At 43.7% G+C, this 25,515-nt stretch overlaps 2 protein-coding genes across 2 annotated transcripts in view; one reads left to right on the top strand and one right to left on the bottom strand.

The window, feature by feature from the left end:
* The window catches only part of vwa11 (von Willebrand factor A domain containing 11), a 29,358-nt gene extending 15,254 nt beyond the window's left edge, over nucleotides 1-14,104 (bottom strand). Inside the window, exons 1-5 of the mRNA XM_090187998.1 lie at nucleotides 13,907-14,104; nucleotides 11,284-11,473; nucleotides 10,943-11,079; nucleotides 7,442-7,586; nucleotides 365-458 (exon numbers count right to left, since the gene is read on the bottom strand). Coding sequence (XP_090044124.1) covers nucleotides 365-458; nucleotides 7,442-7,586; nucleotides 10,943-11,079; nucleotides 11,284-11,469 — 562 coding nt within the window. The 5' untranslated portion in view covers nucleotides 11,470-11,473; nucleotides 13,907-14,104. The remainder of the gene's footprint in view (nucleotides 1-364; nucleotides 459-7,441; nucleotides 7,587-10,942; nucleotides 11,080-11,283; nucleotides 11,474-13,906) is intronic.
* A 632-nt stretch (nucleotides 14,105-14,736) lies between these two features.
* The window catches only part of LOC118941442 (prostaglandin D2 receptor 2), a 32,016-nt gene continuing 21,237 nt past the window's right edge, over nucleotides 14,737-25,515 (top strand). Inside the window, exon 1 of the mRNA XM_090188029.1 lies at nucleotides 14,737-15,679. The gene's annotated coding sequence lies outside the window, so the exon portion shown is untranslated. The remainder of the gene's footprint in view (nucleotides 15,680-25,515) is intronic.

Genomic DNA, 25,515 nt, shown 5'->3' on the forward strand with positions numbered 1-25,515 from the left:
ACTCTCCCTCCCTCCCTGCCCAACCTCCCTCCCTCCCTGCCCTACCACTCTCCCTCCCTCCCTGCCCTACCACACTCCCTCCCTCCCTGCCCTTCCACCCTCCCTCCCTCCCTGCCCTACCACCCTCCCTCCCTCCCTGCCCTACCACCCTTCCTCCCTCCCTCCAGTTGGATCCCATGCCTCTCTGTCCTCGTTGCTGCATTAACTCAAGCCCTCCCTCCCTGCCCTTCCACCCTCCCTCCCTCCCTGCCCTACCACCCTCCCACCCTCCCTCCCTCCCTGCCCTACCACCCTTCCTCCCTCCCTCCAGTTGGATCCCATGCCTCGCTGTCCTCGTTGCTGCATTAACTCAAGCCCTCCCTACCTGCCAGGTTTTCCAGTGGGAGATCGGGGCGGATCAGGTTGGCGTAGGGTTCAGTGTATCCCAGATCCACCCAGTTACTGTGGCTGTAGAAGTCCTGAAAAAACACAAGCATGTATTATATACCAAGTCTGTGTCTGAGGGAAAGCCATCTATCTAATTCCCTATTACAGACACCTCTAGACAGAAGTTAACTTGGTTCAGATGATAACACTTGAGCCAAGGTGAAATATGAAATGAGAGATGAGGTGCGATGTTTTCTTCCCCCCTCCTTCTCCCTCTACCCTTTAATTCCTTGTGTTTTTTATTCATTTTCAATTTATTTATCCTTTATTTTATCAGGGAGTCGTACTGAGACCAATGTCACTTTTACAGATCAGCCCTAAATTACAGAAATTACAGAAAATCCACACATCAAAAACAGGGGCGCAACTTTTACTGGAGATGGTCATAGTCATAAAAAAAACACATTCATCAGTAATAAGGTCCTCAATCAGCTTTCTGAATTGACCTAGAGGCACCAAAACATCACATTTAAGAACATTTAGAGAAAAACGAACGGCTGATTAACCTAACTCAGTAGAGACCAAAGGAATTTCCATCCCTGAGACCGGGTGTGGTAACTCGTATGTCTAAAGTTTAGTAACGATGTTTATAAATGAAATCATAGCAATGTATCAACCTATGTGACATCAAAGAGGCCAAGCCAACACCTTGGTAGAGAATGCTGTGCTGAACAGTAAAATTGTCAGCGGTAATAAAGCGCAGTGTGCTGTGACAATCTGCATCTAATGGCTTTAATGAGGTGGCATCTACATTCATATAGATGATGTCACCATAGTCTAGGACCAATAGGAACATCAGTTCAATAATCTGCATTAGCACGGCCCGCGAGACATAAACATAGATTTTTTTTTTACCCCCAATTTCGTGGTATCCAATTGGTAGTTACAGTCTTGTCCCATCGCTGCAAATCCTTTACGGACTCGGAAGAGGCAAATATTGAGAGCCGTGTGTCCTCCGAAACACGACCCAGCCAAGCTGCACTGCTTCTTGACACAATGCCCGCTTAACCCAGAAGCCAGCCGCACCAATGTGTTGGAGGAAACACCACACACCTGGCGACCGTGTCAGCATGCATGCGCCCGGGATACCACAGGAGTTGCTAGAGTGTGATGGGACAAGGAAGTCTCGGCCTACCAAACCCTCTCCTAACCCGGACGACGCAGGGCCAATTGTACGCCGCCTCATGGGTCTCCCAGTCACAGCCAGCTGTGACACAGCCTGGGATCAACTTGGGTCTGTAGTAACAACTAAAGCACTGTGATGCAGTGCCTTAGACTGCTGCGCCATTCAGGAGGCTGACGCAAATTCATTTTAACAAACAATTGGTCCCTCAAAAAATGCTTCCCCCGATGTGGCCCTTCGAGCCAAAAAGTTTGCCCACCCCTGTACTAGAGTCTATTGAAGGACCGTTGCATCGATCTAAGTAACATAATAAAAAATCCCCAGCATCATCCGTCAGTTTAAGGAAGAGATATCTGTTTTTTGCTTGGGCTGCCTCTCAAACCACTGCATCCGCCTATCTGTGGTCAAAGGTGGTCGTGCTACAGCGATGTTTGTCAGACCAAGAGACATCCCGAAAATCGGTCTTCTCAGGAAAATGTCTTGTAGCGTCCGAACGGTTTGGCTTACTTACTACAATAACCACTCTATGAAAAGATGAGACTCTCACGAACATAATGGCGGTCTCCATTTTGCCCCACGAGACTCGTCTGAAGGGCTACAAACAAATGTGACCCCATGTGTCAAGGGACTCGTTACCGGTTAAATTAAATAATGTCAGTATGGAGGTAGTTTTGTGCATACCCCCAAAAAAGGGGTTTAATATGCATAAAAAAGACATATTTCCTGAACTTTCTTATATCTTCTAGATGTAAGATAGACACTTCAATCGACTCCTACGGGACCCCTTATCTAATATCCAGGAAACCTGAGTAGGTATACATTAAGTTCAATCTGTAAAGTGGTTTTGAAAAGTTCCATGCAGCCTGTTCACGACCAGTTGAGGAAAGCATCTGAATGAGCAGTGACTGATCAAAAGGATCAAAAGCCTTTGACAGGTCGATGACAGAGAGCAGCACAGTGTTGCCTTTTATCCATACAATTAACGACATCATTTAGAACCATGGATGCAGCAGAGATAGTGCTACGACCTGGTCTAAAACCTGACCGATGTACATTTAGAACCATGGATGCAGCAGAGATAGTGCTACGACCTGGTCTAAAACCTGACCGATGTACATTTAGAACCATGGATGCAGCAGAGATAGTGCTACGACCTGGTCTACAACCTGACCGATGTACATTTAGAACCATGGATGCAGCAGAGATAGTGCTACGACCTGGTCTAAAACCTGACCGATGTACATTTAGAACCATGGATGCAGCAGAGATAGTGCTACGACCTGGTCTAAAACCTGACCGATGTACATTTAGAACCATGGATGCAGCAGAGATAGTGCTACGACCTGGTCTAAAACCTGACCGATGTACATTTAGAACCATGGATGCAGCAGAGATAGTGCTACGACCTGGTCTAAAACCTGACCGATGTACATTTAGAACCATGGATGCAGCAGAGATAGTGCTACGACCTGGTCTACAACCTGACCGATGTACATTTAGAACCATGGATGCAGCAGAGATAGTGCTACGACCTAGTCTAAAACCTGACCGATGTACATTTAGAACCATGGATGCAGCAGAGATAGTGCTACGACCTGGTCTACAACCTGACCGATGTACATTTAGAACCATGGATGCAGCAGAGATAGTGCTACGACCTAGTCTAAAACCTGACCGATGTACATTTCAAAGATAAGAATGATCTTAGCTTGAGAATGAATCAAGGATTCTAATATTTTTAGCTAGTCAAGAACATTTAGAGATAGGGCGATTCATTATTTAGGACACAAGGGTCATCACTTTTGTGAAAGGGGAGCCTTCCAAACCTTGGGGGATAGTATCATATATAATCTTTCATTTTTAACCTTTATTTAACCAGGTAGGTCAGTTAAGAACAAATTCTTATTTAAAATGACAGCGTACCCCGGCCAAACCCGGACGACGCTGCGCCAATTGTGAGCCGCCCTATGGGACTACCAATCATGGCCGGATTGTGATACAACCTGGAATCAAACCAGGGTCTGTAGTGACACCTGTAGCACTGAGATGCAGTGCCTTAGACCGCTGCACCACTCGGGAGTCCATCAGATGAAAAATATTGGTTAACAACAATCAGGGGGGCAGAGAGCTGCAGCCAAAATGGATCAAGCATATCAGCCCCAGTGGATTATTTGACATGAATCTTAAGCAAGGCATCCAGCACATCACAGTGAACTGTTGCAATGACAACAAAATATTCACTAGAAGCTGACGGGTTAACAGTCAAGTCAGCTAGAGGCTGGAAGAGGGAAAGGCAGTTGATTGATTGACCAGTGTAAATTAAACCCCAGTTTCTCTCAAAATAAGATAAAATGATGATAAAAAAGCTCCATGTGTCCCAGTGTTCTCCGTTATGATGCCAGAGTCAGACAGAACTTGCTTAGGCAGGAAAGAAGAGGAATTTGTACGCTTCAGTACATTTAATGTTTCCCCCCAAAAAATGTACGATCACCAGCAGAGTCAGAGATAGAGCTTAAAAAGCTTTCTTAACGTAGATTGTACGTCTCTTTCTCAGTTGTCTGAAAGATTGCCAGACAACTACACAGTCAGTTTTCCTTGCTTTGGCTCAGGCCGGATTTCTCATCTAAATGAGCTCAGATAGTTCAGAAGAAAACCAAGGGTTAGATTTATCTTGCTGGCTGTCCTCCAGTCTGTGAGGCGCCATCAGATGCAGGTCTAAAGAAGTGTCTGATTTATCTCAGGGAGTTGGTGGCTGGTCTGCAACTTCTGATCTTATCTCCCTTGATTCTTGAAAGCGTTGGATCTCTCTCTCTCTCTCTCTCTCTCTCTCTCTCTCTCTCTCTCTCTCTCTCTCTCTCTCTCGAAAAGAGTGTCTGCTAAATGGCGTAAATTTTAACGTTTATCCTGGATACTGAAAAGAACATAACGAACATATATTACATTTGGTATGGTTACATGAGTGAACAGAGAGTGGTTGGCCGGGCATATAACGCAAACATCTAGTCACCCAAAGGTTGTGCGTTCGAATCTCATCACAGACAACTTTAGCATTTTTGCTAATTAGCTACTTTTGAACTACTTACTACTTTGTAGCTACTTTGCAACTACTTAGCATGTTAGCTAACCTAATAACCCTAACCTTAACCCTTTTAGATATCCCTTCCCTTATCCCTGACCCTTACCATAACCCTTTGACATAACTCCTAACCTTAACCCTAACCTTAACCCTAACCCTAACCTCTAGCCTAGCTAACATTAGCCCACTAGCTAACGTTAGCAATAACAAATTGAAATTCGTAACATATCATATGAATTGTAATTTGTAACACATCATACCAAATGGATGAAGGACATCCATAAATTCATATATACCCTATGAAACATAATATATCATGCTAAAAGGACTGTATACAATGTATCCTGCAGATATACATTTCATAAGATTGACACATTTATGGAAGCAAACAGCTGGAGGCAGGGCTTTCTCCTATAGAGCTCCATTTTTATGGAACGGTCTGCCTACCCATGTCAGAGACGCAAACTCGGTCTCAACCTTTAAGTCTCTACTGAAGACTCATCTCTTCAGTGGGTCATATGATTGAGTGTAGTCTGGCCCAGGAGTGGGAGGGTGAACGGAAAGGCTCTGGAGCAACGAACCACCCTTGCTGTCTCTGCCTGGCCGGTTCCCCTCTTTCCACTGGGATTCTCTGCCTCTAACCCTATTACAGGGGCTGAGTCACTGGCTTTACTGGGGCTCTCTCATGCCGTCCCTGGAGGGGGTGCGTCACCTGAGTGGGTTGAGTCACTGATGTGGTCATCCTGTCTGGGTTGGCGCCCCCCCCCCCCCCCCCTTGGGTTGTGCCGTGGCAGAGGTCTTTGTGGGCTATACTCAGCCTTGTCTCAGGATGGTAAGTTGGTGGTTGAAGATATCCCTCTAGTGGTGTGGGGGCTGTGCTTTGGCAAAGTGGGTGGGGTTATATCCTTCCTGTTTGGCCCTGTCCGGGGGTGTCCTCGGAGTGGGCCACAGTGTCTCCTGACCCCTCCTGTCTCAGCCTCCAGTATTTATGCTGCAGTAGTTTATGTGTCGGGGGGCTAGGGTCAGTTTGTTATATCTGGAGTACTTCTCCTGTCCTATTCGAATCTAAGTGTGCGTTCTCTAATTCTCTCCTTCTCTCTTTCTCTCTCTCGGAGGACCTGAGCCCTAGGACCATGCCCCAGGACTACCTGACATGATGACTCCTTGCTGTCCCCAGTCCACCTGGCTGTGCTGCTGCTCCAGTTTCAACTGTTCTGCCTTATTATTATTCGACCATGCTGATCATTTATGAACATTTGAACATCTTGGCCATGTTCTGTTATAATCTCCACCCGGCACAGCCAGAAGAGGACTGGCCATCCCACATATGCTCTCTCTAATTCTCTCTTTCTTTCTCTCTCTCGGAGGACCTGAGCCCTAGGACCATGCCCCAGGAATACCTGACATGATGACTCCTTGCTGTCCCCAGTCCACCTGACTGTGCTGCTGCTCCAGTTTCAACTATTCTGCCTTATTATTATTCGACCATGCTGGTCATTTATGAACATTTGAACATCTTGACCATGTTTTGTTATAATCTCCACCCGGCACAGCCAGAAGAGGACTGGCCACCCCACATAGCCTGGTTCCTCTCTAGGTTTCTTCCTAGGTTTTGGCCTTTCTAGGGAGTTTTTCCTAGCCACCGTGCTTCTTCACCTGCATTGCTTGCTGTTTGGGGTTTTAGGCTGGGTTTCTGTACAGCACTTTGAGATATCAGCTGATGTACGAAGGGCTATATAAAATAAATTTGATTGATTGATTGATGGCATTTTTATGGTGTAGTTTTCTCTTTATTCAACCCGCCCGCCCCCCACCCGCCCGTCAATCATAGAATATTTCATAACCCTTAACACCCCCCCTCCCCCTCTCTCTCCTCTTACCTGTAGTGTGTACAGTCCTCTCCCCAGTGTCTCTCTAGCTACCTGTACTGTGTGCAGTCCTCTCCCCAGTGTCTCTCTAGCTACATGTACTGTGTGCAGTCCTCTCCCCAGTGTCTCTCTAGCTACCTGTAGTGTGTACAGTCCTCTCCCCAGTGTCTCTCTAGCTACCTGTACTGTGTGCAGTACTCTCCCCAGTGTCTCTCTAGCTACCTGTACTGTGTGCAGTTCTCTCCCCAGTGTCTCTCTAGCTACCTGTAGTGTGTACAGTACACTCCCCAGTGTCTCTCTAGCTACCTGCATTGTGTACAGTACTCTCCCCAGTGTCTCTCTAGCTACCTGTATTGTGTACAGTCCTCTCCCCAGTGTCTCTCTAGCTACCTGTATTGTGTACAGTACTCTCCCCAGTGTCTCTCTAGCTACCTGCACTGTGTACAGTCCTCTCCCCAGTGTCTCTCTAGCTACCTGTAGTGTGTACAGTCCTCTCCCCAGTGTCTCTCTAGCTACCTGTACTGTGTACAGTCCTCTCCCCAGTGTCTCTCTAGCTACCTGTAGTGTGTACAGTCCTCTCCCCAGTGTCTCTCTAGCTACCTGCACTGTGTACAGTACTCTCCCCAGTGTCTCTCTAGCTACCTGTACTGTGTACAGTCCTCTCCCCAGTGTCTCTCTAGCTACCTGTACTGTGTACAGTCCTATCCCCAGTGTTTCTCTAGCTACCTGTACTGTGTACAGTACACTCCCCAGTGTCTCTCTAGCTACCTGTATTGTGTACAGTCCTCTCCCCAGTGTCTCTCTAGCTACCTGTATTGTGTACAGTCCTCTCCCCAGTGTCTCTCTAGCTACCTGTATTGTGTACAGTCCTCTCCCCAGTGTCTCTCTAGCTACTGGAACTGTTTGCATATCCCCTCTTTCACCCCCTCCCCCTCTCTCTCCTCTTACCTGTAGTGTGTGCAGTACTCTCCCCAGTGTCTCTCTGGCAGCCAGGAAGTTCTCCTTTTGTACGTTGGCCTTGATGCTGGCCACCCCATCAGTTATAAGGCGCCGGCCCAGAGCAAACGCCTCAGAGTTAAAATGATGTGCTGGGCTGTTATAATAAAGATTATGATCAATTGCTTTTATATAGAAAACGGCTGTAGGAGTGATATACCAAATGTTCACTTGGACTGGCATAATAATGACAATGATTAGTTGTTTAAATAGTTCACATTTTAGATAAACTAGAAGAAGGGTGTAAGAGGGATGCACATCCTAAATGTTTACAATAATGAGTTTAGGAATACTAGTTAAAACTAGTTAAATTAAGGTAAAAAAAAAACGTTAACACCCCTTTATCAGGACTCTGTCTTTCAAAGATAATTCGTAAAAATCCAAATAACTTCACAGATCTTCATTGTAAAGGGTTTAAAACACTGTTTCCCATGCTTGTTCAATGAACCATAAACAATTAATGAACATGCACCTGTGGAACGGTCATTAAGACACTAATAGCTTACAGACGGTAAGCAATTAAGGTCACAGTTATGAAAACTTAGGACACTAAAGAGGCCTTTCTGCTGACTCTCAAAAACACCAAAAGAAAGATACCCAGGGTGCCTGCTCATCTGCGTGAACGTGCCTTAGGCATGCTGCAAGGAGGCATGTACTGTGGGACGCCTAAGACAGCGCTACAGTGAGACAGGATGGGCAGCTGATCATCCTCGCAGTGGCAGACCACATGTAACAACACCTGCACAGGATCGGTACATCCGAACATCACACCTGCGGGACAGATACAGGATGGCAACAACAACTGCCCGAGTTACACCAGGAATGCACAATCCCTCCATCAGTGGTCAGACTGTCCGCAATAGGCTGAGAGAGGCTGGACTGAGGGCTTGCAGGCCTGTTGTAAGGCAGGTTCTCACCAGACATCACAGGCAACAACGTCGCCTATGGGCACAAACCCACCGTCGCTGGACCAGATAGGACTGGCAAAAAGGGCTCTTCACTGATGAGTCGTGGTTTTGTCTCGCCAGGGGTGATGGTCGGATTCGTGTTTAACGTCGAAGGAATGAGCGTTACACCGAGGCTTGTACTCTGGAGCGGGATCGATTTGGAGGTGGAGGGTCCGTCATGGTCTAGAGCGGAGTGTCACAGCATCATCGGACTGAGCTTGTTGTCATTGCAGGCAATATCAATGCTGTGCATTACAGGGAAGATATCCTCCTCCCTCATGTGGTACCCTTCCTGCAGGCTCATCCTGACATGACCCTCCAGCATGACAATGCCACCAGCCATACTGCTCGTTCTGTGCGTGATTTCCTGCAAGACAGGAATGTCAGTGTTCTGCCATGGCCACCAAAGAGCCCGGATCTCAATCCCATTGAGCACATCTGGGAACTTTTGGATCGGAGGGTGAGGGCTAGGGCCATTCCCCAGAGAAATGTCCGGGAACTTGCAGGTGTCTTGGTGGAAGAGTGGGGTAACATCTCACAGCAAGAACTGGCTAATCTGGTGCAGTCCATGAGGAGGAGATACACTGCAGTACTTATTGCAGCTGGTGGCCACACCAAATCCTGACAGTTACTTTTGATTTTGACCCCCCCCCCCCCCCTTTGTTCAGGGACACATTATTCAATTTCTGTTCATCACATGTCTGTGGAACTTGTTCAGTGTATGTCTCAGTTGTTGACATAATAAGGGAACCCCATTCTCTATCAATGTAGCACCAACCTGTTGACATAATAAGGGAACCTCATTCTCTATCAATGTAGCACCAACCTGTTGACATGATAAGGGAACCTCATTCTCTATTAATGTAGCACCAACCTGTTGACATGATAAGGGAACCTCATTCTCTATCAATGGAGCACCAACCTGTTGACATAATAAGGGAACCTCATTCTCTATCAATGGAGCACCAACCTGTTGACATAATAAGTGAACCTCATTCTCTATCAATGGAGCACCAACCTGTTGACATGATAAGGGAACCTCATTCTCTATTAATGTAGCACCAACCTGTTGACATGATAAGGGAACCTCATTCTCTATCAATGGAGCACCAACCTGTTGACATAATAAGGGAACCTCATTCTCTATCAATGTAGCACCAACCTGTTGACATGATAAGGGAACCTCATTCTCTATCAATGGAGCACCAACCTGTTGACATAATAAGGGAACCTCATTCTCTATCAATGGAGCACCAACCTGTTTACATAATAAGTGAACCTCATTCTCTATCAATGGAGCACCAACCTGTTGACATAATAAGGGAACCTCATTCTCTATCAATGGAGCACCAATCTGTTGACATGATAAGGGAACCTCATTCTCTATCAATGGAGCACCAACCTGTTGACATAATAAGGGAACCTCATTCTCTATCAATGGAGCACCAACCTGTTGACATAATAAGTGAACCTCATTCTCTATCAATGGAGCACCAACCTGTTGACATGATAAGGGAACCTCATTCTCTATTAATGTAGCACCAACCTGTTGACATGATAAGGGAACCTCATTCTCTATCAATGGAGCACCAACCTGTTGACATAATAAGGGAACCTCATTCTCTATCAATGTAGCACCAACCTGTTGACATGATAAGGGAACCTCATTCTCTATCAATGGAGCACCAACCTGTTGACATAATAAGGGAACCTCATTCTCTATCAATGGAGCACCAACCTGTTTACATAATAAGTGAACCTCATTCTCTATCAATGGAGCACCAACCTGTTGACATAATAAGGGAACCTCATTCTCTATCAATGGAGCACCAACCTGTTGACATAATAAGGGAACCTCATTCTCTATCAATGGAGCACCAATCTGTTGACATGATAAGGGAACCTCATTCTCTATCAATGGAGCACCAACCTGTTGACATAATAAGGGAACCTCATTCTCTATCAATGGAGCACCAACCTGTTGACATAATAAGTGAACCTCATTCTCTATCAATGGAGCACCAACCTGTTGACATGATAAGGGAACCTCATTCTCTATCAATGGAGCACCAACCTGTTGACATAATAAGGGAACCTCATTCTCTATCAATGGAGCACCAACCTGTTTACATAATAAGTGAACCTCATTCTCTATCAATGGAGCACCAACCTGTTGACATGATAAGGGAACCTCATTCTCTATCAATGGAGCACCAACCTGTTGACATGATAAGGGAACCTCATTCTCTATCAATGGAGCACCAACCTGTTGACATGATAAGGGAACCTCATTCTCTATCAATGGAGCACCAACCTGTTGACATGATAAGGGAACCTCATTCTCTATCAATGGAGCACCAACCTGTTGACATGATAAGGGAACCTCATTCTCTATCAATGGAGCACCAACCTGTCGACATAATAAGTGAACCTCATTATCTATCAATGGAGCACCAACCTGTTGACATAATAAGGGAACCTCATTCTCTATCAATGGAGCACCAACCTGTTGACAAAGTCTCTGTCCACCTGTCCGTTCTGTATGTAGATCTCATTCAGGGCAGATTTGAACTTAACTGCTGACACTTCACCTGTTGCTTTGGGTCCCAGACAGGCCTGGACCAGCTCCTCTGCAGAATTGCCCTACATGGAAAGGTCATAGGTCAAAGGGTAGAGGTTAGAAATCAGGCAATCAGAATTGAGGGAAAGGTAGATAAAGAAAATCACATTTAGATAAAATAAAATCTTAACACTCATTCTGACACACAACTGTTCCCTCTCTCTCTCTCTCTCTCTCTCTCTCTCTCACACACACACACACCCACACACACACACACACACACTTACCGTGGGGGTGAAGTCTCGTCCCTCTGACTCTGCAATGGCTCGGCACACCTCTGTGACCTTCTGTAGCACAGCTTTTTCTGTGATGCTGACATGGGTGGAGGCTCCGTCCCCAATGGGAGAAAACGCCCAGGCTCCTCCTGATAGGACTAGGGCCAAGAAGGACATGCACAGCACTGTTGACATCATCAGTCTGTGGGAGTGGGTGGTGATGGGGGGAGAGTGAGAGAGCAAGAGACAGAAAAAGAGAGAGAGTGAGACTGCCATCATCATCATCATGAAGTGGGATATCATTATCAACAACTATAAGGAAATCCCCGACCCAGCCCCTGTTGTTAAATCTCTTGGCCACATCCCAACATGTCCTATAATAAAGTTAGTAGACAGGAGCATCTTCACGAAACATGATTAAAATATAACAAGACATTGACACCTAATTAGAGACGGGGTTTTAGCCCCTGTCCTGGTACATAATACATTCCCTGTTACCCCACTTCAATGTAGAGGAAGGGGAGGAGACAGGTTGAAGAAGCCTTGAGACAATTGAGACATGGACTGTGTATGTGTGTCATTCAGAGGGTGAATGGGCAAAACAAACAAAAGGGTATGGTAGTAGATGCCAGGTGCGCCGGCTTGATTCAAGAACTGCAAAGCTGCTGGATTCTTCACGCTCAACAGTTTCCAGTGTGTATCAAGAATGGTCCAACACCCACAGGACACACCTTGACTTATTAAGGCTGTTCTGAGGGCATCTCAGTATTAGTGTTCATAATGTTTTGGTAAACTCTGTGAATATCCTTTAGCTGAATAGCTTTAGTTCCTCAAGGACTTGAACCCGATCGAACATCTCTGGAGAGACCTGCAAATTGCTGTGCAGCGACGCTCCCCATTCAACATGACAGAGCTTGAGAGGATCTGCATAGAAGAATGGGAGAAACTCCGCAAATACAGGTTTGCCAAGCTTGTAGTGTCACACCCAGGAAGACTCGAGGCTGTAATCGCTGCCAAAGGTGCTTCAACAAAATACTGAGTAAAGTGTCTGAATACTTATGTAAATGTAATATTTAAGTATTTTATTTTTAATAGAAACAGTTTTTGCTTTGCCATTATGGGATATTGTGTATGGATTGATTGGGGGGAGGGGGACTATTTAATACATTTTAGAATAAGGCTGTAACGTAACATAATGTGGAAAAAAGTCAAGAGGTCTGAATACTTCCTGAATACACTGTATGTATTGATACAGTACCAGTCAAAAGTTTGGAAACACCTACTCATTTATTATTTATTTTTTACTGTTTTCTACATTGTAGAATAATGGTGAAGACATCAAAACTATGAAATAACACATATGGAATCATGTAGTAACCAAAAAAGTGTTAAACAAATAATTTCATTTTTGAGATTCTTCAAAGAAGCCACCCTTTGCCTTCATGACAGCTTTGCACACTGTTACTCAACTGTCAATCCACAGCAAGGTATATTTATGGTTTTAGTTTCACAGGAAGTCTGATGAGATTACTATTGATTTTAGAGAAACGTGATTACATCGATTATGATGGGTATATATATTTTTTTGTCACGATGGTGACCAAACTAACTCTGGATGGTAACATCATTCTTCAACCAGGGAGTGGATGGTTCCAACTTTACGGTGTAATATGGTTTCCTTCACTTCACAAGGTAGACGGTGACAGTATCAGAGGGTTCTACCCCCTGAGTGAGGTGTATCTGTTATGTTGTCATGGTAACATAGTGGGACTCAAAGGGGATTTTATAAGGGATGGTGTTGGGCAGGTCACAGGGTCAGAGGTCACAGGGTCAGGGATAGCAGTTGGTAACTGATAACAGTACATTCAGTTGATACAGTGAAGCTACTGATCACCACCACTAGATGGAGTCAGAGAGGACATTTTTCTGTATCATTATAATGGGCGTGGTGGTGCATGTTTTTGGTTGTTTTTTTGGGGGGGATTTTCTGCTTCTTTCTAAATGACACATATATAAATAATATGTTTAATTCATAATGCATCCTTTTAAACTCTTAAACTGTTGATGAACACATTTGTTCCTGTGTATTGATTTTCAAATCTCCTGACCCTCGTACTATCTGGTCTTGCATCACATAAACATTTGTTCTGATTATTTTTCATGCTTAGTACAACAACAGTGTGTGTACACATCACTGTTCCCATAATGTAAAGATGAGGACATTGAAAAGGGGACAAAATTGAAGTTTAAAAGCCAAATTTAAACTTGCGATTGATACATCATCATGAGAATTACTTTAAATACGTTTGTTTTGTTTTTACAATGGCAGACTACCCCTTTAATCTCATGAAACTGTCCCAGTATTTTGTTTCTGTACTGCAACAGGACTTAAGCCATATGACTGCAGTGCACTTTGGCATTCATATACAACATTGATTTTGGCATTTGCAAAGACGCGTGACGAGCATCATCTAACACAATTAAAATGAAATTATTCACATGGTCCTTATTTCTCCCTTCAAAAGACACGTGAAACCTGAAAACCCTCCTTCACACATGTGCACGTTACACATCATCTGTCAGAATTAAAACATGTTCATTTTCCATCATAAAATGCACAAACATTCATCCTTACCTTGTTTTTCGCGCTTTTACTTCCTCTAATCCCTTCAATCTCTACCCATCCCCATCCACACACACAGACCACACCCCCTCTATCACACATACCACAGCCCCTCTTTCACACACCCACCCCTCACCCCTCTTTCACACACCCACCCCTCACCCCTTTTTCACACACCCACCCCCTCATTCTCTCATTGGTCTCTCTCCCTCCTTTCCTCTTCCTCCTCCTTCCCTCTCTCGCTCCACCCCTTATGGTGACGAGCCCTGAGAAGAGGAGTAGAAAGAGACAGAGGAGTAGAAAGAGACAGAGGAGTAGAAAGAGACAGAGGAGTAGAAAGAGACAGAGGAGTAGAAAGAGACAGAGGAGTAGAAAGAGACAGAGGAGTAGACAGAGACAGAGGAGTAGAAAGAGACAGAGGAGTAGAAAGAGACAGAGGAGTAGAAAGAGACAGAGGAGTAGAAAGAGACAGAGGAGTAGACGGAGACAGAGGAGTAGAAAGAGACAGAGGAGTAGACAGAGACAGAGGAGTAGAAAGAGACAGAGGAGTAGAAAGAGACAGAGGAGGAGAAAGAGACAGAGGAGTAGAAAGAGACAGAGGAGTAGAAAGAGACAGAGGAGTAGAAAGAGACAGAGGAGGAGAAAGAGACAGAGGAGGAGAAAGAGACAGAGGAGTAGAAAGAGACAGAGGAGTAGACCGAGACAGAGGAGTAGAAAGAGACAGAGGAGGAGAAAGACACAGAGGAGTAGAAATAGACAGAGTAGAAAGAGACAGAGGAGTAGAAAGAGACAGAGGAGAAACAGACAGAGGAGTAGAAAGAGACAGAGGAGGAGAAAGAGACAGAGGAGTAGAAAGAGACAGAGGAGTAGAAAGAGACAGAGGAGTAGAAAGAGACAGAGGAGTAGAAAGAGACAGAGGAGTAGAAAGAGACAGAGGAGTAGACGGAGACAGAGGAGTAGAAAGAGACAGAGGAGTAGACAGAGACAGAGGAGTAGAAAGAGACAGAGGAGTAGAAAGAGACAGAGGAGGAGAAAGAGACAGAGGAGTAGAAAGAGACAGAGGAGTAGAAAGAGACAGAGGAGTAGAAAGAGACAGAGGAGGAGAAAGAGACAGAGGAGGAGAAAGAGACAGAGGAGGAGAAAGAGACAGAGGAGTAGACCGAGACAGAGGAGTAGAAAGAGACAGAGGAGGAGAAAGAAACAGAGGAGTAGAAATAGACAGAGTAGAAAGAGACAGAGGAGTAGAAAGAGACAGAGGAGAAACAGACAGAGGAGTAGAAAGAGACAGAGGAGGAGAAAGAGACAGAGGAGTAGAAAGAGACAGAGGAGTAGAAAGAGACAGAGGAGTAGAAAGAGACAGAGGAGAAAGAGACAGAGGAGTAGAAAGAGACAGAGGAGTAGAAAGAGACAGAGGAGTAGAAAGAGACAGAGGAGTAGACAGAGACAGAGGAGGAGAAAGAAACAGAGGAGTAGAAATAGACAGAGGAGTAGACAGAGACAGAGGAGTAGAAAGAGACAGAGGAGTAGAAAGAGACAGAGGAGGAGAAAGAAACAGAGGAGTAGAAATAGACAGAGGAGTAGAAAGAGACAGAGGAGGAGAAAGAAACAGAGGAGTAGAAATAGACAGAGGAGTAGAAAGAGACAGAGCAGGAACCATAGATGTCTGTGACAGAGCGAGCAGGATCACCATGCACTGAGGGGGACGACTTTAATCAAACCACCTGAATACTGGAATGACTGAAAGAACACAACACTCCTACAACTGAGAATACTACAGTTTACTTGGTGAGTGTAACCAGAGCTAACTCACCATCAGTAGCTACAGGTACAGAGAGATAGTCTTAGTATCAACAGTAGTTAGTATGACTACACTAGTTATTATTCCAGGTCTCAGTATCAACAGTAGTTAGTTGCCAGAGAGCAGTGTTATGGCTAGCAGTGTTAAGGTGTTGTTAATAAGCAACTTTTAATCTGAATTGTACCACTTCCATTCTACCTATTTAGAACAACATATAAACAATCTGTAGATATTGAAAACACAAAGATGTAATATCAATCTGGTAGCATTTCCACCCTGGTCCGTTAGACATCCGGCTGCTCTTCTATAAACTGGTTGATAAACGACTGATGACGGAATGTAACTCCATTGTAATGAGAACCATGATGTTATGTAATAACTGTTACATGATGCAATAATATCTGCCACTCAGCAGACGCTTTTATCCAAGGCGTACGTGTGGGTGGCCGTGGGAATCAATCTCACAATCCTGCCACTGTAAACTCACTACACCATGTGCAGTGCTGCATTCCGTCATCTGAACTTCATTGCCAGGCAGTGTACATTTTGCAGTAGCTTGGTGGTAGTTAAAATAGTAAATTAAAATCTAGTTAGTGTTTTCAGTAGTTAATTGCTTTATGGGTGAAGTAGGCAAGAATTTATTTTCAGACCTGGAAAATTCTCACTCGAATCATAGTTTTTTTTTTGTTAAATAGGCTAAATTACACGTTCTGTTAACAGAGGACCTCAAAGGGTTCTGTTCTTGCAGTTTGTATAGTATGACATTTCAGATTTACATATGATAATCTTTCACTGAGTATTTAGGACGTAGTTAACTACTTTTTCAGTGTAACTTTAGTTAAGGAAACTATACTGAACAAAAATATAAACGCAACATGTAAACTGTTGGTCTCATGTTTCATGAGCTGAAATAAAAGATACCAGAAATGTTCCAAACGAACAAAAAAGCTTACGTCCCTGTTTAGTGAGCATATCTCCTTTATCAAGATCATCCATCCACCTGACAGGTGTGGCATATCAAGAAGCTGATTCAACAGCATGAGCATTACACCGGTGCAACTTGGGTGCATTGGTAGACAGCAGCATACCACCCTGCATCCCACTGTTAGCTTTCCTCTGAAGCTAAGCAGGGTTGGTCCTGGTCAGTCCCTGGATGGGAGAGCAGATGCTGCTGGAAGTGGTGTTGGGGGTTCCTGGTAGGAGCCACCCTTTCCCCTGTTCTAAAATTAACATTCCAATGCCCCGGGACATTGCAGGGTGCGGTCTTTTGAATGGGACTTTAAACAGGTGTCATGACTCTCTGTGGTCACTAAAGATCCCATGGCACTTATTGTAAGAGTGTTAACCCTGGTGTCCTGGCTAAATTCCCAATGTGGCCCTCATGCTGTCACCTTATCACACCCAGCTTATGACTGGCTCATTCATCCCTCTCCCCTGTAACTATTCCCCAGGTTGTTGCTGTAAATGAGAATGTGTTCTCAGTCAACTTACCTGGTAAAAAGTGGCTTATGGTAGATAAATGAACATTCAAATCCCTGGCAACAATGTTGTTTTAGAGAATTTGTCAGTACGTCCAACCAACCTCACAACCGCAGACCACGTGTAACCACGCCAGTCCAGGACCTCCACATCTGGCTTCGTCACCTGCTGGATTGTCTGAGACCAGCTACCCGGACAGCTGATGAAACTGAGAAATATTTCTGTCTTTTATAAACCCCTTTTGTGGGGAGAAACTCATTCTGGTTGGCTGGGTCTGGCTCCCCTGCCCAGTCATGAAATCTATAGATTAGGGCTTATGAATTTATTTCAATTGGCAGATTTCCTTATATGAACTGCAACTCATTAAAATTGTTATAAATGTTTCATGTTGCATTTATATTTTTGTTCAGTATACATTTTTCTTAAGGGTAGCTTTAGTGTAGCTTAACCTCTTCCAGTGTGAATAAATTGGTAGCTTGGTAAAACTATACTTTCAGAGTAGCTTCTCCAACACTGCTGCCAGGTTAGGAGAAGTGTGGATGATGGGATGTTACTCCCGAGTGGTGATGTCATGTTGTTGCCGAGTGGTGATGTCATGTTATTCCAGAGTGGTGATGTCATGTTGTTCCAGAGTGGTGATGTCATGTTGTTCCAGAGTGGTGATGTTGTTCCAGAGTGGTGATGTCATGTTGTTCCATAGTGGTGATGTCATGTTGTTCCAGAGTGGTGATGTCATGTTGTTCCATAGTAGTGATGTCATGTTGTTCCAGAGTGGTGATGTCATGTTGTTGTTGTTCCATAGTGGTGATGTCATATTGTTCCAGAGTGGGGATGTGATGTTGTTCCAGAGTGGTGATGTGATGTTGTTCCAGAGTGGTGATGTCATGTTGTTCCAGAGTGGTGATGTCATGTTGTTCCAGAGTGGTGATGGGATGTTGTTTCAGAGTGGTGATGTCATGTTGTTCCAGAGTGGTGATGTGATGTTGTTCCAGAGTGTGATGTCATGTTGTTCCAGAGTGGTGATGTCATGTTGTTCCAGAGTGGTGATGTCATGTTGTTCCAGAGTGGTAATGTGATGTTGTTCCAGAGTGTGATGTCATGTTGTTCCAGAGTGGTGATGTGATGTTGTTCCAGAGTGGTGATGTCATGTTGTTCCAGAGTGGTGATGTCATGTTGTTCCAGAGTGGTGATGTCATGTTGTTCCAGAGTGGTGATGTCATGTTGTTCCAGAGTGGGGATGTCATATTGTTCCAGAGTGGTGATGGGTAGTTGTTCCAGAGTGGTGATGTTGTTCCAGAGTGGTGATGTCATGTTGTTCCATAGTGGTGATGTCATGTTGTTCCAGAGTGGTGATGTCATGTTGTTCCATAGTAGTGATGTCATGTTGTTCCAGAGTGGTGATGTCATGTTGTTGTTGTTCCATAGTGGTGATGTCATATTGTTCCAGAGTGGGGATGTGATGTTGTTCCAGAGTGGTGATGTGATGTTGTTCCAGAGTGGGGAAGTGATGCTGTTCCAGAGTGGTGATGTCATGTTGTTCCAGAGTGGTGATGTAATGTTGTTCCAGAGTGGTGATGTCATGTTGTTCCAGAGTGGTGATGTCATGTTGTTCCAGAGTGGTGATGTCATGTTGTTCCAGAGTGGTGATGGGATGTTGTTTCAGAGTGGTGATGTCATGTTGTTCCAGAGTGGTGATGTGATGTTGTTCCAGAGTGGTGATGTCATGTTGTTCCAGAGTGGTGATGTCATGTTGTTGTTGTTCCAGAGTGGTGATGTCATGTTGTTCCAGAGTGGTGATGTCATGTTGTTCCAGAGTGGTGATGTCATGTGTTGTTGTTCCAGAGTGGTGATGTCATGTTGTTCCAGAGTGGTGATGTCATGTTGTTCCAGAGTGGTGATGTCATGTTGTTCCAGAGTGGTGATGTCATGTTGTTCCAGAGTGGTGATGTCATGTTGTTGTTGTTCCAGAGTGGTGATGTCATGTTGTTGTTGTTCCAGAGTGGGGATGTCATGTTGTTCCAGAGTGGTGATGTCATGTTGTTGTTGTTCCAGAGTGGGGATGTCATGTTGTTCCAGAGTGGTGATGTCATGTTGTTGTTGTTCCAGAGTGGTGATGTCATGCTGCTGCAGAGTGGGTGGATTTATTTAAGTCAACTAACCAGGATGTCTAGCTGTTCATGTACAGGCATGGCATACTAACATGTATTTAGTCTGGGTTCTTTATACCGCAATTTGACAGGAGTGTGTGTGTGTGTACACTGCCTTCAATGCTGATATGCTGACATCTAACCTCTAACCGCATGCGCACCCCCCCATTCCATCCCCACCTCACCCCAAATGAACGTGCCATGACACAGGTCTACTGTTGTTATGTTGATTTCATAGTCTGATTAAAACATTAAATGGCCTCTTTAAACCACTGGCTTTCACCCCCTGACTCTGTCTTTGGCATGCCTGAGTGTTTAGAACACCCCCCTGACTCTGTCTTTGGCATGCCTGAGTGTTTTGAACACACCCTGTCTGTCAGAATTGCACAAGTGCTCAGTCATACCAAGACCTGGTCTGGTGTGCAGCTAGGAGATATACTACAGCAACAAGATCTGACATGTTGCTGCCACAGGAGGGAAAACCAAATGTTTTGACAGAGATCAGATCATCCACTGATATTCTACTCCTAATGAAGTGCTAGAGAAAACATGAGGAGGATATAGAGACAGGAAGTGGCGCTTCAACAGTAGTAGGAGGCTATATATAGTAGAGGGGTGGGATTCATATTCACACACTCATGTTTTCTCTACTTCCTCATCATCAGAGTAAACAGAGACCTAACAGCTGGGGGAAGTTAACAGCACATGTTTAATTTGCAGTGGGCATTACTGTCAGTCCTCAAAGATGAAATTACTTTACCGTTTGAGATTGGTTGACATTTTCATCACGTTTTCTCATCGAATGAGATACAAAACACCCACAGTCAGTGGATGATCTGATCTCTGTCAAAACAGACCTTTTTAAAAACATTTGGTTTTCCCCACTGTGACAACATGTCAAAACATGTCACGCACTCCTTCCCTGCTTCCTCGGTAGCCAACAGTCAGAAGTCACGTCATAGAGAGAGATACAGAGTAAGAAAAAGACTCACCTTTTACTGTCAAACTGCAGTTCATTTCTTTGTCTGAGTAGATCTTTTTCCAGTTTGCATATTTCATGTTTCAGGTTATTATATGATTTACATATTCAGGTTACTTGGTACAGTTGCAGACAGTTAGATGGGTCATGATTTACATATTCAGGTTACTTGGTACAGTTGCAGACAGTTAGATGGGTCATGATTTACATATTCAGGTTACCTGGTACAGTTGCAGACAGTTAGATGGGTCATGATTTACATATTCAGGTTACCTGGTACAGTTGCAGACAGTTAGATGGGTCATGGATACTCAAGGTCATGGACATTTTTACATTGTACAAAGGCAGTGTTTCTCAATCCTGGTCCCGGGGACCAAAAGGGGGGCGCACCTCTGCCTCCGTCCCACCACACACCCAACCTCAATGAAAGGCTTTATGATTAGTAGAATAGAGAGTGTGAGATGTGTAAATATAATCAATTTGTCTCAAAGTTTATGAGACAAAATCAAATGTTTTCAAAGACAGAATAAAACAAATGTTTTGACAGAGATCAGAGATCAGAGATCAGAGATCAGAGATCAGAGATCACTGACTGTGGGTGTTTTGTTTTTACTTTGATGAGAAAACATGATGAAAATGTCAACCAATCTCAAGCAGTAGAGTCATTTCATCTTTGAGGACTGACAGTAATGCTCACTGCAAATGAAACATGTGCTGTTAACTTCCCCCAGCTGTTAGGTCTCTGTTAACTCTCCCCAGCTGTTAGGTCTCTGTTAACTCTCCCCAGCTGTTAGGTCTCTGTTAACTCTCCCCAGCTGTTAGGTCTCTGTTAACTCTCCCCAGTTGTTAGGTCTCTGTTAACTCTCCCCAGCTGTTAGGTCTCTGTTAACTCTCCCCAGCTGTTAAGTCTCTGTTAACTCTCCCCAGCTGTTAGGTCTCTGTTAACTCTCCCCTGCTGTTAAGTCTCTGTTAACTCTCCCCAGCTGTTAGGTCTCTGTTAACTCTCCCCTGCTGTTAGGTCTCTGTTAACTCTCCCCAGCTGTTAAGTCTCTGTTAACTCTCCCCAGCTGTTAAGTCTCTGTTAACTCTCCCCAGCTGTTAGGTCTCTGTTAACTCTCCCCAGCTGTTAGGCCACTAAAATTCTAAACTCCGGAGCATAAAAAAAACATCTGTCCAAAAGAATTGTGAGATCATTGATCTTGTGGATTTCTCCTTGGAAATTCAATTGTGTCATAGTGTAGGACAACTCCAATCACCACCACCATCTACTGTATCTATCATAGTGTAGGACCACTCCAACCACCACCACCACCACCATCTTATCTATCATAGTGTAGGACCACTCCAATCACCACCATCTATCTAGCATAGTGTAGGACCACTCCAATCACCACCACCATCTATCTATCATAGTGTAAGACAACTCCAACCACAACCACCACCACCATCTATCTATCATAGTGTAGGACCACTCCAATCACCACCACCACCACCATATGTCTATCCATCACTGTCATTCATAGACACAAGTTTATCTACCTTTAGCGTCTATTCAAGAAGGTATCTTCTGTCCGGGGGAGTTTTGTTAATGAAGAGCCCTGATGCTCGTTCTGAACATTAAAACGCATAGCTTGCGGTATGGTTTTGGAAACATAAGGAACGTACAATATATTTCATATCAGGGGGAGAAGAAAAGGAAAAAAAACTTCACAGGGTTACGGTTAGTGTTCCCACACGGCCTGTGTGCTAACCTGCTATCTGTGCTAACCTGCTATCTGTGCTAACCTGCTATCTGTGCTAACCTGCTATCTGTGCTGACCTGCTATCTGTGCTAACCTGCTATCTGTGCTAACCTGCTATCTGTGCTAACCTGCTATCTGTGCTAACCTGCTATGTTAAGTGTCTCTTCCTTAATTGAAGGATTATTTATTGCTGATATGGAACATGAGTTTCATATGTTTCGAAAACCGTATCACAACCAATGATTATGGACGTTTCTATAGTTCAAACCGTATCACAACCAATGATTATGGACGTTTCTATAGTTCAAACCGTATCACAACCAATGATTATGGACGTGTCTATAGTTCAAACCGTATCACAGCCAATGATTATGGACGTGTCTATAGTTCAAACCGTATCACAACCAATGATTATGGACGTTTCTATAGTTCAAACCTTATCACAACCAATGATTATAGACGTTTCTATAGTTAAAACCGTATCACAGCCAATGATTATGGACGTTTCTATAGTTCAAACCGTATCACAGCCAATGATTATGGACGTTTCTATAGTTCAAACCTTATCACAACCAATGATTATGGACGTTTCTATAGTTCAAACCGTATCACAACCAATGATTATGGACGTGTCTATAGTTCAAACCGTATCACAGCCAATGATTATGGACGTTTCTATAGTTCAAACCGTATCACAACCAATGATTATGGACGTTTCTATAGTTCAAACCGTATCACAACCAATGATTATGGACGTTTCTATAGTTCAAACCGTATCACAACCAATGATTATGGACGTTTCTATAGTTCAAACCGTATCACAACCAATGATTATGGACGTGTCTATAGTTCAAACCGTATCACAGCCAATGATTATGGACGTTTCTATAGTTCAAACCGTATCACAGCCAATGATTATGGACGTTTCTATAGTTCAAACCGTATCACAACCAATGATTATGGACGTGTCTATAGTTCAAACCGTATCACAACCAATGATTATGGACGTTTCTATAGTTCAAACCGTATCACAACCAATGATTATGGACGTGTCTATAGTTCAAACCGTATCACAACCAATGATTATGGACGTGTCTATAGTTCAAACCGTATCACAGCCAATGATTATGGACGTTTCTATAGTTCAAACCGTATCACAGCCAATGATTATGGACGTTTCTATAGTTCAAACCGTATCACAACCAATGATTATGGACGTGTCTATAGTTCAAACCGTATCACAACCAATGATTATGGACGTTTCTATAGTTCAAACCGTATCACAACCAATGATTATGGACGTTTCTATAGTTAAAACCGTATCACAACCAATGATTATGGACGTGTCTATAGTTCAAACCGTATCACAACCAATGATTATGGACGTGTCTATAGTTAAAACCGTATCACAACCAATGATTATGGACGTGTCTATAGTTCAAACCGTATCACAACCAATGATTATGGACGTTTCTATAGTTAAAACCGTATCACAACCAATGATTATGGACGTTTCTATAGTTCAAACCGTATCACAACCAATGATTATGGACGTTTCTATAGTTAAAACCGTATCACAACCAATGATTATGGACGTGTCTATAGTTCAAACCGTATCACAACCAATGATTATGGACGTGTCTATAGTTAAAACCGTATCACAACCAATGATTATGGACGTTTCTATAGTTCAAACCGTATCACAGCCAATGATTATGGACGTGTCTATAGTTCAAACCGTATCACAACCAATGATTATGGACGTGTCTATAGTTCAAACCGTATCACAACCAATGATTATGGACGTTTCTATAGTTAAAACCGTATCACAACCAATGATTATGGACGTGTCTATAGTTAAAACCGTATCACAACCAATGATTATGGACGTTTCTATAGTTCAAACCGTATCACAACCAATGATTATGGACGTGTCTATAGTTCAAACCGTATCACAACCAATGATTATGGACGTGTCTATAGTTCAAACCGTATCACAACCAATGATTATGGACGTTTCTATAGTTAAAACCGTATCACAACCAATGATTATGGACGTTTCTATAGTTAAAACCGTATCACAACCAATGATTATGGACGTTTCTATAGTTAAAACCGTATCACAACCAATGATTATGGACGTGTCTATAGTTCAAACCGTATCACAGCCAATGATTATGGACGTTTCTATAGTTCAAACCGTATCACAGCCAATGATTATGGACGTTTCTATAGTTCAAACCGTATCACAACCAATGATTATGGACGTTTCTATAGTTCAAACCGTATCACAACCAATGATTATGGACGTGTCTATAGTTCAAACCGTATCACAGCCAATGATTATGGACGTTTCTATAGTTCAAACCGTATCACAACCAATGATTATGGACGTTTCTATAGTTCAAACCGATAAGCAGAGCTCACAGCTGACAACCCTTGGGATAAAGCAGAATGCCTCGTTAGGGCCATGGGTTCTCGAGAGCAAAGTGTGATCATGCTCCTCTCTGTCTTCTTCTCTGACTATCGGTCTGTCTCTGAGCGTGCGGACGTGCAGATGTGCATGACTGTGTCTGTCTCACTGACTCACTAAATTAAATCAACTCACTGGTGCAATTACGCCACAATCTCTATCTTCCAATGAATTCAAACGTTACATTCAATTCTGTTCAAAATCCGTCAAGACAGAAATTCCAATGATTCCAGCAGCAAATCATTTGTAAAAGTTTGTATGTCACCAGTTCTGGTCAGTCAGTATACAGTTGTCCAAAATAAATAATCCCCATGATAAAACCACAAATATATTCCAGTAGGTCTAAATGTGTCCACATACATATGTACTGTTTGCTCCTAGCAGAACTTGGCTAGGAGAAGAGACTGTCTCATACTCCCTAAAGACCTTCGCATGTCAAATTTTTAAAAAGCAGCAATATTACTGTTGTTTGTCCCTCTTGAGCCACCATAGCAACAGCATAGCCAGAAATAGCCGGAAACAGCATGGCCAGAAACACTTCCTCAAAATTAATCTAAGCTAAATCAAGAAATCTGTCATTCATTTCGACTTTTTTACTGAAAAGGTCTTAGTTGCGCAATTTTACATTTAGGTAACACTTCATGTTCCCCCACTCCTACTAGGAGTAGTACTGCTGACCAATCACCAAGACTTCAGTTACCTAACCCTAATCCTAACCCTAATCCTAACCCTAATCCTAACCCTAACTCCTACTAGGAGTAGTACTGCTGACCAATCACCAAGACTTCAGTTACCTAACCCTAATCCTAACCCTAATCCTAACCCTAATCCTAACCCTAATCCTAACCCTAATCCTAACCCTAATCCTAACCCTAACCCTAACCCTAACCCTAACCCTAATCCTAACAAAAACAGATGGACGTGCACGAACACCCGAAGACCAAAACTAACAAAAACGTCACAAAATGTTATCATAATACACTCCTACTAGGAGTAGTACTGC

Source organism: Oncorhynchus mykiss, chromosome 10 (assembly GCF_057628025.1).
Source record: "Oncorhynchus mykiss isolate SJ-2025 chromosome 10, ASM5762802v1, whole genome shotgun sequence".
NCBI lineage: Eukaryota > Metazoa > Chordata > Actinopteri > Salmoniformes > Salmonidae > Oncorhynchus > Oncorhynchus mykiss.